We start from the raw sequence: 13,927 nt of genomic DNA, 5'->3' as shown, positions 1-13,927 counted from the left end.
CTGAGTGCCTCCCCAGTAGGCGCCCACTCCGTATTGGGTGCCAACAAGCACTTGACACGAATAGCAATTTTGTTGGGTGCCTTTAGCCGCTCCTTAAACATTATGGTCTTTCACTTTTTACCATGTTTCAAATCGATCCAAGATCTCTCCAAAAGTAGAAGCATCTTCGACATAAATATAATGTTCACATTCTTACTACATGCATTAGGTTGGATTGAAATAGATTGTTTAGGCTGGAAATTCTCGAAGAAATATTTTCATTATCATCCCGCACTATTGCACGGGCTGACACTTACATTTTCCACGTCATTTTGTATAAATTAGTGGTCTCTGTTTAGAATATCTCCAACGCGATATAATCGATTTTGAAAATTTTGAGTATCCAATGTAAAATTTAATTTAGATCTCTATGATGTGGCAGTAGTTAGATAAAGATATCGTAAGATTACACTTTATTTCTAGAATGTCCTCTTAAGCTATCTCTAAATGTCTCACTTATCATTTTTAAAATTTGAACCAACAGAAATTAAGTGTTTATTTTTCAAAATAATTAAGTATTTTTTGTACAAAAATTCTAATGTCACGTAGAACAAAATAATTTTAGAAATTTACATTAAAGACACCAAATTTAGAGAACTTTTATTTTGTCACATAGAAATAAAAATGTTAAATTGAGACTTGATCTAGAAGCATTTCGAGTCATCAAAATGGACATGCCTTAGATCATTTGATCTTAAGAGCACGGGTATAACGATAATGCTATTTCCAGACCATATCCAGGCGGGAGTATGTATTCCATTCGTGATCTACAGAAAAAACAAAACACTTCGTCCGTGCCATATACTAGAGGGGGTATGTGTCCGATCATGGTCGAGAGAGAGAGAGAGAGTAAAACATTTCTCCATCCGAATCATGTTTTACTTTCTCTTATTGAATCATACCCGCCCAAACATATACCTGGCCCAAATATGTCTAGGACATACTCACATTTTCCATACGGTTGTACCCTTGGGCACATACTTAAAAGGAATCCCTTGTTACTAACCAAACGCCAAGAACGTGCATTTCCATTCCCAACACGCTCTCCCTAATGCACTCCACGCACGTTTTAATCACTCATGGCAATATTTGTAATCCTAGGTGTATGAATATTTCACTTATACCAATAAAAATCAATCCAAAATTGAAAATTTTAGTGATTTTTCCTTCCTTACAAAACTCTTTAATTGCCATATTTGTAACCCTAGTCCTACTTATAATATCATGTAATCTCCCGTAGAAAAACCAATCAACCTTTCAACAACAAAAAAAAAACATTTCATTTGTTCAAATGAAAATGTCTCCATCAAAACCCATTTTCATTTTTTTATTTCTTTTAGTCTTGTTTGTAGAAACCCTAGCCATAGAACCCGAAGAACCCGAAGAATGTCAAGCAGAAACAGGCGAATGTATTAATAAATCCGCTGCTTTTTCTCTCAAGATCATAGCTTTCTTTTCGATATTAGTCACTAGTATTATTGGTGTATCCTTACCATTAGTGACCAAAAATATTCCAGCTTTACGACCGGATGGAAATATTTTTACCATTATAAAATCATTCGCAGCCGGAATTATTCTAGCGACCGGATTTATGCATGTATTACCAGATTCATTTGATATGTTATCGTCGAATTGCTTACCAGAAAATCCTTGGCATAAATTCCCATTTACTGGTTTTGTAGCAATGTTATCGGCTATCTTTACATTAATGGTGGATTCATTAACTACTAGTATTTATAACAAGAAAAATGGTGAAGAAAAAGGAGGAAATGTTACCAGTGTTTCTAGTGGCAATGGAGATATGGAGAGGGCAACATCAAATCAAAATTCAGTAAGTTTACATAGTCATTCGACTATAAAGACGACGGAAACAACCAATACCCAGTTGCTACGTTATCGCGTTATTGCAATGGTAAGTTTTTTTTATCATTATATTATTGTTATTTACATTGCGGTCGGATAGATGTGAGTATGTGACTGACTCATTTTTTTGGGGTTATTTCCCAGCGGTGTATCTTACTTAATAGGACCGCCTGTCTCCCTAGTTTATCGAGAATACCCCCATATGATTTTTTTTATATATTCCGTCACAAACTTGTTAACGTTAAATTTCGTATTCCTATATTACCCTTTTGTGTTGTCAGATCATGCCTCCTTTTCCATTTGGTCCCCTCACGATCATAGTGGGTGGGTGTCCAACCACTACAGCAACGGGTGGTGGTGGACAAGTGACTGACTCGTAAAATATACAGACTTCGTGAATTTTCTATTAATGATTGTTTCTTATGGATACTCCAAATAAACTGACAGGTACATTTTTTTTTGTTGAGAGAACTGACAGGTACTTGAGCTTGGAATAGTGGTTCATTCAGTAGTAATAGGGCTTTCATTAGGAGCTGGAAATAATGTATGCACAATTAAACCTCTTGTTGCTGCTCTTTGCTTCCATCAAATGTTTGAAGGCATGGGTCTTGGTGGTTGCATTCTTCAGGTAATATTTTCTAATCCTAAACACAAATGATACTAGTAGTTTATATTCTAGATCAATGAACGTTTTTAGCGACAGTTAAAACGCGTACATATCCGTTGAGAGATTTGTACGGTTTGATCAACCCAATTTTACTTAAAAAAGTTTAAAATCGCAGTATACGGAGATCTATTACTAATGGCTCCCAATTTCCTTGTGATATATGTAGGCTGAGTACAATTTACTAAAGAAAAGTATAATGGTGCTTTTCTTCTCAATAACAACACCATTGGGGATTCTTATCGGACTCGGGGTATCAAAATCTTACAAAGAAAATAGCTCAGAATCGTTAATCACCGTGGGACTATTAAATGGGGCGTCTGCTGGGCTATTGATTTATATGGCATTGGTAGACCTTTTAGCGGCTGATTTTATGAGTCCAAAATTACAAGGAAACATAAAGCTCCAAATCAAGTCATATATTGCAGTGCTTCTTGGGGCTGGTGGAATGTCACTTATGGCTAAATGGGCTTAATTTTTGATACCTGACTAATTTAGTTTTCATTTTCCCTATTACTGTTTTTTGTTGAGAAATTTTTCCTAGTAATTAGTCCCTATTATTTCGTAGTTAAAATCTATTATATAGTAGTTAGTTTCCATTATCTATGTTTAAGTTAGTAGGTTAAGTGCATGATCGGCACTGAGTCATAGTTGTTTTAAATGTTCGTATGGTTGTAAAGTGAGCACTATAAAAGACGCTCTTAGTCAATGAAAAGAGAGACAATTTTTCAGCACTTAATCCCTTCTCTCTCTCACTCTCTCTATCAATCTCTATAATTCATTTTTCCTCTGATTTGCCCACCAACATATCAATTTTTTCTTAATTTTATCTGGTTCGGTAACATTATTATTGATATTGTCAACGGTCAACGATAACATAGAAATGGAATTCTTTTTCGGATATCGTATAGATGTGGGAGAGTTGACAAGAACATTTAAAAACACAACAAAATTTTCAGTTACGAAATTGCATTTAGTTTTTATTTTAATTGAAGATCTTGTGGTGAATCCATTGTTGAAAAAAAGAAAGAGAAATATAAGTGATCACTTTTTTTTTGTTGAAGTTATAAGTGATCACTTGATGAAACAATCAATCAAAGTGAGTCAACCTTTAGTATATATATATATATATATATATATATATATATATATATATATTTTTTTTTTTTTTTTGTTGAGGTACAAACGAAACAAAGCAAAACAAGAGGACCTAATTAAAACAGTGGTGTACAAAGATTCTGGAAGATTTGATAAAGAAAGCCACACCCAGGTTCCCACGTGCATACAACTCCATTTAGCTAAGTGATTTGCTTTATAGTTTCCTTCTCTGAGAATGTGGGTATAGATAACTTTGATGAAATTTCCTTCTAGCGGATGCACTTTGTCTATGAGTTTGCCTGTCTGCCAAGATATATCTGATTGCTCTTTGTTTAGAAGCTGAACTATATTACTGTTATCACTTTCAATATGAAGATAAGAAATTTTCTTTTTCGTAGACCACTGGAGAGCTTTGATGATAGCCCAACATTCGCATTCTTCTGCATTTTGTCCGCGTAAATTGCACGATGTAGCCACAAGAAAGTTTGCTTGGTCATCATACATTATACAGCCAACACCTGCTAATTCCTGCTCACTCATAAAAGAGGCGTCCACATTAATCTTAATATAAGGAGGTTTCGGAGGTGACCATAAGATAGTCCTTTCATTCCGCTGTGTTATGCTGTGATGGTTTGTCATAGTACACTTGATTTGGTCAATGATCATCATTGGTAAAACCTTAGTTTTGGAAAAGCATTTATCACATCTTGTTTTCCATATCTGCCAAAGGATATTCGCAAAAAGTCCACTTATTTGTTCATCGATATCTTTCCAAGAAGTAATCCAGTCAAGAAGATTAGTGATATTTTTTGAAATGATATTAAAATGAAACCATATCACAGTCGCCAAGTCACAATTTAAAAGGACATGAATCATAGTTTCGAGTTCCTGACAAAATTCACAAGTATATATATGACCAACATACTGACCAATTTTATCTCTTACCGGTAAGCTGTTTGTACAACATTTCCATAGGAATAGTTTGATTTTAGGCTGAATAGGCAAATACCAAATGAAAGACCATTCCTTTTGTTCATAAGGATAGTGTTCAGTACGTAAATAATAGTACATAGATTTAATAGTGAATTTACCTGATTTGGTAAGTGACCATCTGGCTATATCATCCATCTGTGCCTGTAAATTAATGCTCAAGATAGAATTGCATATATCGCTGTTAAAGCATTGAGTTAATATATTCATATTCCACGTATTATTACTAATAAGTTGGGAAACCACAGTAAGAGTGCTATAAGTAGTATTGCTAATGGGAGGAGGATGATTAGGGATCCAGTAATCATGCCAAATGCTAATATTCGTACCTTTGTTAATATCCCAAAAGGTTAATTTGGACACTTTATCAACATGTTTGGATATGGATTTCCAGAGCCACGAGTGGTGATTCTTCGCCTCTTTAGGTTTATGATCCTTAGTGAAATATTTAGCTTTAAGAATCTCAGCCCAAGGGGTACCAGGATCGTTGATGAGTCGCCAGACCAGCTTACTAAAAAAGGCTTGATTATCTAGAATCGGGAAACGAAAACCAAGTCCTCCTAGTTTTTTTGGAAGACAGATAGCCGATCAATTAATCGTATGAATGGAACGGGTTTTTCCCCACCAGAAAGCTCTTTGAAGAACTTCAATGCGATTGCTTATACCTTTAGGGATGGCAAAGCATTGCATTTGGTATCGCGGAACAGCCGCTGCTATTGTGTTGATGACAATAGAGCGGCCAGCTGGAGAGAGGAGAGAGGCCTGCCATTTGGAGAGTTTATTCTGGATTTGAGTGGTGAGGGAGGAAAAAACTTTTCTTTTATTGGCTCCAATGAAAAGATGAGTGCCGAGATACTTGTCCAGGTTAGAGGATTGATGCACTTTAAAGTTACGAATAATCATACGCTTGAATTTCGGATAAATGTTTTTCGAAAAGAAAATCGTAGATTTATTGAAATTAATCATCTGCCCTGACGCCATACAGAAGATATCAAGAATATGCTGAAGCGAGGAGATATTAACCAGAGAATTCTGACCAAAAATGATGCAATCATCAGCGAAGAGAAGGTGTTTGATATTAATACTGGTTCTGGGGATAGGAAAACCTTGAAAAGGCGTAGCAACCCTATTGGTTTCAAAAAGACGACTCAGGCCTTTCATGGCAAGAGTAAACAAGAAAAGAGAGAGAGGATCCCCTTGCCTAATCCCTCTACTGACATTAAAAGTGGGGCCCGGACGACCATTAATAGGAACTGCCATGGTCGAAGTCGAAATACAAGTGTGAATGAGACTAATCCACTCAGTAGCAAATCCCATCCTACGCATAATAGTATCTAAAAAAGTCCATTTAATACAATCGAAAGCTTTAGACATATCAAGTTTAAGAGCAAAGAAGCTTTTCGATCCTTTTATGATTTTGAAAGAGTGAACCACCTCTTGGCTGATAATGATGTTGTCTGTGATCTGCCTCCCTGGAACATAAGCTGCTTGAAAAGGCGAAAAAATATTAGGAAGAACAAGCTTGAGACGAAATCTTGGTGATGATTTTATAGGTGGTATTCATAAGACTAATGGGTCGATAGTCAGAAGTAGTCTGAGGTGTTTTGATTTTGGGAATAAGGCAGATGTGAGTATGATTGACTTGCTCAGGAAGGTGGTTGTGAAGAAAGAAATCGGAAACTAACTTGATGATATCTAGTTTCACAGTATCCCAGTTAGATTTAAGGGACCTGACGGAGTTATAAATCTCCATCTCAGAAGGGACACAAGTGAGGGCAAAATTTTGGTTGTCATTAATTTGATCAACAAAAAGGTCCAGCAGCTCATTAGAGATTCTAGAATCAGAAGTAGTGGAAATGTTACGAAGATTGGCAGAGAAGATGTTAGCAATATCAGAAGCCTCATGAATCCAAGAACCATTGTTGTCCTTAATAGACGTAATACGGTTCTTCCTATTGCGATTAATAGCCTTAGCATGGAAAAACTTACTGTTTTGGTCGCCTAGTTGAATATTATCATTCCTGGATTTCTCTTTCTAAAGACTCTCCAGCTGATTATACGCTTCCTCTAGTTTATTATTCAATTCCTGGTAGTTCTCAAAGGTGTCAGTATTCTGGAGAACCTCAGTCAGATTGCGTATCCGGTAGTCAAGGTGACCAAACACATGTTTATTCCATCTGGCTAGATTAATAGCTAAGTGATTCAGTTTTGGCTGGATAGGATAGGTGTTGGAGGGCCAGTGATCCCAAATAAAATTACCACAATCCGGGCGAGACATCTAAGTCCGAATAAATTTGAAAGGTCTATTGCCCAGATTAGAAGTAGCATTGGTAGTCAGTAAGATCGGAATGTGATCAGACCCAACCCCAGACATGTGAGTGACTAGGGAAGAGGGAAAATCCATGAGCCAACTATGATTCATAAGAGCCCGGTCCAACCTCTCCTTTATGAGTGTGCCCTTAAACTGCCTATTAGTCCAGGTAAAGGTGTTGCCTCTGTAGCCCGCATCTCTAAGGCCTAAGTTGTTAATCGTATTGTTGATTTTAGTGACATAACTAGGGATCTCTTCTCTACCACCTTCCTTTTCCGAAGGATGTAAAATGGTATTTAAGTCACCTATTACTACCCAAGGGACTGAGGCCTCTATCTTCTGATTCCTAAGAGTGTCCCAAGGGGCCAGACGGCTTTTACTATATGGGCTTCCATAGAAGCCCGTCAAGACAAAACTATGGCCAGTACTATTGTGGGTGCAAATAGTGTGAATCATATGATCATCAACATGAATAGTCTGAACATCATACTCGTTGGTCCAATATAACGCAAGCCCACCCGCTTTGTTCTTAGGCTCAACCACAACTAAATTGTAGTTATCATGCAGTCTGAGACTTTTGTTGAGTTGGTTATTGGTGCTTTTAGTCTCAGAGAGAAAAATAAAGTCAGGTTTATTGATTTTAATCAGCCTGTACAGGTGTTTGCGATTCAAGTATTGCCCACACCCTCTGATGTTTCAAGCCAAAATGGAAAGGTCGGGTTTCGGGAGGTCCATAAATAAGCCAAAGGCACCACAAGGAGAACCAAAAAAGACGAGAAAAAATAGAAGGAAAAGCTATATAGAGAGAACAGAAAGAAGAAAAAAACAAATTAAAGAAACATAAAATAACTTAAATATAATACTTACAAGAAGAAGGAGAACAACAGACAGACCCTAAACAGAAAGAGAACAAGCTGACGCCTACTATCTGGTACTAATTGCCAAATGACCAAAAATGATTCAACCAAACTAGTGTCTCATACCACACTGTTAGTTGAATCAGCAACTGGATCAAAAGCCGAGAGCTTTGGTTACTAGTACCAGAACAAACAACCAAAAAAGGCCCTATAACCCTAAAGACAAGAACTGAAAATAAAAAGAGAAAACAGTCTAGAAGAGAGAAACAGAACACTAAGCCCTAAAACAACAGACAATAAGCACTAAGAAGACTGAACTGGTGGGTTTACACCTTCCCCTTCCTCTCCATGCACTAAAATATTCAGACTTCGAGACAAAAGCATCGACTCCTCGAGGAGTGTTTGAGTTTCCTGATTATCTGTAAACAAGGATTGAATCTGATTATCACCCTCTGAGAACTCAGAGGAGCTGATCGAATGGTGACTAGCTTGATCACGGGTACGTTTGCCTGTACGGTTGAAAAGAAGATGGGGTGGAGTTGGATGTAGAACTGGTGATGGTGGGGGGGGCAAGCAGAAGGGGTTCTACTGGTTCAGGAGAAATGATAATGGTCTCATCCATGGGATCATCCATTGGGTTTGAATCAGATTGTTCATCATCACCTGAAAAATAGTATTGAAGAGGGGTGGGACACCGATTCAAAGGGTGTTCAATAATTCTACAATGTTGGCAAATCGCCCCTGGGAATTTCTTATAACTTATCTTAATCTCTGTAACAGTATCATTGAAGATGGGATTAACCACTGCCAGTAAAGGAGATCGAACATCATATAGCAAATGAATTCGAATAACTGGATTGTTGACAAAACCAAGATTACGAGGGAGAATCTGAATGATCTTACCCATACTCTCAAAGATAGCATCAAGGCCCATCAAGTTTTTGGCGCCGCTGCCGGGGACTAAGTTCAAAATTTTTTCTAAACTTGGAAAGTTTTTATTTTTGGTAAGTTTTTATTTTTGGCCACTTTGACTTGCTTCTCTATTTTTGGTGTGCAGGACATTAAGGAGCGAAAGAGAAGGCGCAAACAAGGAGGAGGAGTCGAAAAGAAGAAATTTACAGTTTTATTTTATTTTATTTTTGGTGAGAGAGAGACTTTAGACTTTCTAGACTTTATTTTTGGATTTAAGTTTTGACCCTAATTTAAAGGGCATAAATTGTAACCGAAAAACCAAAACGAAGCCTCGGGTTCGAACACTCGCGGGGAGAGTGGCCCGAGTCGTCTACAAAGGTCGTCGCCCGTCTTGAACGGGAGGTAATTTTTCTAATCACCCACGAATCCCCTGTTAGTGGGTACTTTTTATAAGATCTTAGTAGTGCTTCCTCGGTTTTCGTGTTAAAAAAAAAAAAAAAAAAAAAAATTCGGACCAAAAGAAAGGAGTCAAGTTTAGTTACATAAGTGTCAATTCTCATCTTGTGATCGTGCCTGACCATCATGGCGCATTTTTCTAATGGTTGGACGTACCCTGTTGATGATGATGACCTTGATCTAAAGGGACCCGTCATCAACCGAACTGATATAACCTTAAGAGAATACCAACAGTTGCGTAAAGACTGGCTTAACCAACGTGGTACGACTCTAAGAGATTGTCAACGACTTAACGAGGGGAATAGGCTAGTTGAGCCTAACCGAACTGGTATGACCCTAGGAGAGTACCAACAGATGTGTAGAGACGAGCCTAACCGACCGGGTATGACATTTCAGGATTATAAACGAATGTCTAGAAACAGTCCGATTAGTGAGTGGAGTAGACCATATGAGCCTGATCGATCTCATATGACATTAGGAGATTATCAGCAAATGTGTAGAGATGGTCCGATTAGCGATGGATATGGTCCGACGCCAAATATATATGAGAGACCTTATAGTCCACACTATTCTGAGACCAATGACTTTAGAGACAGGTATGATCCTAATATGTACGGTGAGAGTTTTTATCAAGAGTCTTCATTTAATTACACTAGTGAGCCTTATTATGAGGAGACTCTTGAAGATAGATCTCGATCAGAGTCCGAGAGTCGTCTTATTGAGATTATGTCACAATTTGCGACTCAAATGCAGCAGGATACTGAGTCCTTGGCTCAACAGATGAAAATGTTTAAGTCGCAGTTATTCGCCGACGAGGAAGGGGGTTCACCACCCCAAACTCAGGAAGGTACTAGGTACGATGACGAGGTTAATACGTCTAACCCTAGTACTAAGTTAAATGTCGATGAATTTACTGATAATACCCTAGAGCCTGAAAGGTCTGATGACCTTGTTGTCTTGCTTCCTCCACCTATGTCATCTCACCATGATAGGACTACACTAGACATTGATATTCAAGATGATGGCTCTATGAGCAAGTTTGGGAATGACACTATTCTGAACTTTCCGACATTTGAGATTTGTAAGGAGTCAGCCTTAGATGAAATTCTAGGAAGGCATGATATTATACCTGACTGCGAGGCTTCAGATGTCTTTGAGGACATTGATAACGTTAGAGACATGTTAGATACTTTGTCAGACTGTGTACCTAAGGAAACCATGGACCTTGACCTGGTCCCCGAGCATATTGCCTTACCCTTAGAGTCTAGTTTGACCTTTCACATGGTCTCAGACTCGGTTGTTGATCCCTTTTGGGACACTTCAGATGTCTCCTCTAGAACGTCTATGGAAATAGTGGATATTCTATCCACTAAGCTTGCAGATGACTTTCTGCCTTCGACGGATGTATTGGCCCTTCATTGTTATGTCGATCCTTTTGATGACTTTCTAGTCATTGGTCCTAGTATTTATAGTTACTTAGTGGACTGTGCATCCACTAAGTTTGGGGATTGCCCCTCTTCTTTGATAGTCTTACATGCACTCTCTGCAATTCACAAAAATGTGAGACTATCGTTCACTGAAAACTTTGTGTTTTGGGTGGACCCACAGATGTATCGAATATTGGTTTACAGTTAATCACATATCTGTAATCCAGTAGGTTAAATCTTTTCTATTTTTTTGAATCATCTGTTTTGTCTGGCTGAAGACGTTAAACTTAGCGCTTTCTGGGAGGCAACCCATGCAGAGGACGCTGAATCAGGTAATATCTTTCCCTTCACCCTGTTATTTTTTGCATAGTCTTCAGAACATTGAGGACAATGTTCGGTTTAAGTTTGGGGATAGGGGACTGAATTTTTTGCTAAGTCCTTATTTCAAAAATTCAAAAGGGTTCAAAATTGTTCAAAATTTTAAATTTTTGGATTGAAAATGTGAGTCTAGTTGTTTTTGCTTGTTAATAGTTATAGAATCTAGTTGGTTGTACTACACTTTTGCTAAAGGTTTTTCCACGAATTTCGAGTCTTGAGGTTGTCTGTGCACTAGCCATGTGAGTGTTAGATAGGTGAAGAGTAGACTTTTCTGAGAGAACTTAATCGATCATTAGTGGAGACTTAACCCATGTGAGATTCTGAGCCTTTCTTGTTGTTTTGAGTGATCTCTTCTGAGCTAATTCTGAGTAGAATGAAGAGCTACTCAACATCGCAATATTGAAAGAAGAACTCATTTGATCTCTTGAGTTCAAACTTTACAACCACTAGGGATGCCATCAGGAAGTAAACCTTTCTCTTGTAGTCTGAGAGACTTGAAAACAGTGTCAACTAGAGGAAGATAGGAACCTCATCATTTAGAACCCTGAGAATAAGGCATGAAGCAAAGTGGAGAGAATTTTACCCAAGGAAAGTGTTAAGAAAGTATGTTGTGTTATTACCAAAAGCGTATTGAAAAAAAAAAAAAAAAAAAAAAAAAAAAAAAAAAAAAAATAGAGAAAGGAAAAAAAGAAGAAGAAAAAAATAGAAATAGAAAAAAAAAAAAAAAAAAAAAAAAAAAAATGTTTGTTTAGTTTAAGTGTTTATCCTTTGAAGAAATTCTTGAAGATTTGAAGACGTCGAGTTCTCAGGAGTTCTAGTTCATCCTTAGTGTCTATCGACCTCTAGGAAGCATGGTTAGATAGTAGATCAGGTGAGAAGAGTTGGTTAGCTTCTCCATTCCATATTAGTGGTTGTTTCCTTCCTATGAGATCAGTCGTTCATAAAGAAATTTAGTCCATCTTTTGTAATGTGTTGAGTTTTCTTTCATACTCATACTCACACATAGAGTGAACCATTCTTGAGTGACTTTAATTTTTGAGTGTATGACTGTGAGGCAGTAGTCGAGGCGAAATGTATCGAGACGGTAATCGAGGTTTTGTCTTTTCAGAACCGAAATGATACTCATATTGGCTGGTCACGTGCACTTCGGGTCTTGATTACTAGTGAAGGGATTTTTTTAGCATTTGTATGGTTTGGTCGACTTAGATTTCATTTCTATTAACTTTTGAAAATCTACCAGATAAACATTTTTTGTCCACATCATATTTAGACCCTTCTGCATTTTTGAGATTTTTGAATTTTGTGGGTATATTCACTGCAAACCCTCACGAGACAAAACTCGTCCTCTAGGGGCAACCTAGAGGTTTAACGGCTTGTTGCACGAGCTAAGTGCAATCGTGATTCCCTACAAAAGTGGTGAACTGGGCTTGGTTTTATTTTTCTGTTTTGCTCGAGGACTAGCAAAATCTAAGTTTGGGGATGTTTGATGAGCCATGAAAATGTCTCATTTGAATCTCTTAACTCGGGTTAGTTAGTCCAGTTCGAGCGGTTACTCTGATGAATTGTGTGTTTCTCTTTCTCAGGTGTATTTTACGGAGTTCAATGCGAAAAACAGATAAAATCGAGAAAAAAACGTACGAGGGGCATTTTGGTCATCTGTGATTCTGGAAAATTTGGCCAATGTTGATGCTCGGATGAAAGTAGAGTCCGAGACGAATCCAGTGGCGAAAACGAGAGTCGAATCGGATTCCGGACGAGCAAGATAGACCAAATCCAAGTTTGGGTCGGAATTAGTTGACTAAAGGTCAACATAGATTTTTTCAGAGACATGTGGCGTTGAACAGAGGCACGACATCTTCAGAAGCGGCTTATGTTCGGGTTGTGTTCGGTCAGTTTGATATATTTCGGGATCCACTTGAGAGTGGAATCCAGTACACCTGCTAGCGAGAAGCTACCGTACTCCAGCGAATGAGATGCCACCATGTCACCCGTCCAACTAGATCTAACGGTCAAAAAGGTTTCCATAAACTTGCGGTGTCATCTTAAAGTGCGTTGCATATTAATTCACCTGGCCGCGAAGCACCTCATCACCTTCATTAAATGCCACGCGACAGCTGCACCACCAGGCTACTTTCACGTGCTTTGATGTGGGTTATCTTTCTTTTTAGCAACTTTTGTAAAGTGGATTCCCTCACAGATGGAACGCAAGGTAAGTTATAATGGTAGGGCACAATGATCTAAGGGTGAGCATGTGATATGATGGATTCCACTAAACAGGTGCATTTCAATTCAATAGGCCCTGTTGTACCCAATCTCCCCCGAAATAATAACCAGTAATCACGTGTGGACCCGTGACCAAGTTTTAACTGTCTTTCCTTTTCTTTCTCTTATCCCCTCAAATTAGTTTGGAAAGTATTAACCAAGTTAATACCAATAACCGAAATAAAGAAAGGGAAGATAAAACTATGGAGATTGAAAGAAGATTTTTGGAAGTAGAAGATTGAGATTGAAGGCTGGAAAGGAAAGAGAAATTTGCAGGAGAATAATGAAGATTTCTCTTGCATTGAAAAAGAAGGTAACAAAGCTAGATTCGGTTAGAGATGATGGTGGGATCTGTGCTCGGCTGGATATATTTGAATGAAGATTTGAGGAATTAGAGAGAGAAAGCTCTCGGCTTCTTTCAATATTTTGAGAGAGAGAGAAAGATATTCGATGAGGGTCTGCTACATGATACTTCTACTTTTAGTTTTTATCTTCTTTCACATATAACTTTTAGACAGAGAAAAGAGATTGCGAAGATAACAGCAAACAAAGAAAGTTGGGATTGACTGAAGATTATTTCCTAGAGAGAGAGAGATCAAGAGCCGGAACAGAAGACTCTCATCTATCGATAAATCAGAAAAACAGAAGATAAAGGAGGCATCTCGGTTTG

General features: G+C 37.9%; 1 protein-coding gene across 1 annotated transcript; it reads left to right on the top strand.

Annotated features, from left to right (window-relative positions):
- The first annotated feature begins 1,292 nt into the window (after positions 1-1,292).
- On the top strand, positions 1,293-3,305 carry LOC147548589 (fe(2+) transport protein 1-like). Its single transcript, XM_086671898.1, has 3 exons — positions 1,293-1,951; positions 2,381-2,530; positions 2,736-3,305. The coding sequence occupies exons 1-3, from the start codon at positions 1,331-1,333 to the stop codon at positions 3,039-3,041; spliced, it is 1,077 nt and encodes a 358-aa protein (XP_086528024.1). The 5' UTR covers positions 1,293-1,330; the 3' UTR covers positions 3,042-3,305.
- The last annotated feature ends 10,622 nt before the right edge of the window (positions 3,306-13,927 follow it).

This window comes from Eschscholzia californica, unplaced genomic scaffold, assembly GCF_041429995.1.
Source record: "Eschscholzia californica isolate CP2 unplaced genomic scaffold, dmEscCali1.0.p SCAF_3, whole genome shotgun sequence".
NCBI lineage: Eukaryota > Viridiplantae > Streptophyta > Magnoliopsida > Ranunculales > Papaveraceae > Eschscholzia > Eschscholzia californica.
The sequence above is the reverse complement of the archived record's forward strand: the minus strand, read 5'-3'. Positions and strand labels throughout refer to the sequence as shown.

Excerpts from the sequence above, each read along its gene's own strand:
- LOC147548589 (XM_086671898.1), top strand. The coding sequence starts at position 1,331 with ATGAAAATGTCTCCATCAAAACCCATTTTCATTTTTTTATTTCTTTTA. Across the intron at positions 1,952-2,380 it reads GTTATCGCGTTATTGCAATG|GTACTTGAGCTTGGAATAGT; the intron begins GTAAGTTTTTTT and ends GAGAACTGACAG. Across the intron at positions 2,531-2,735 it reads TTGGTGGTTGCATTCTTCAG|GCTGAGTACAATTTACTAAA; the intron begins GTAATATTTTCT and ends TGATATATGTAG.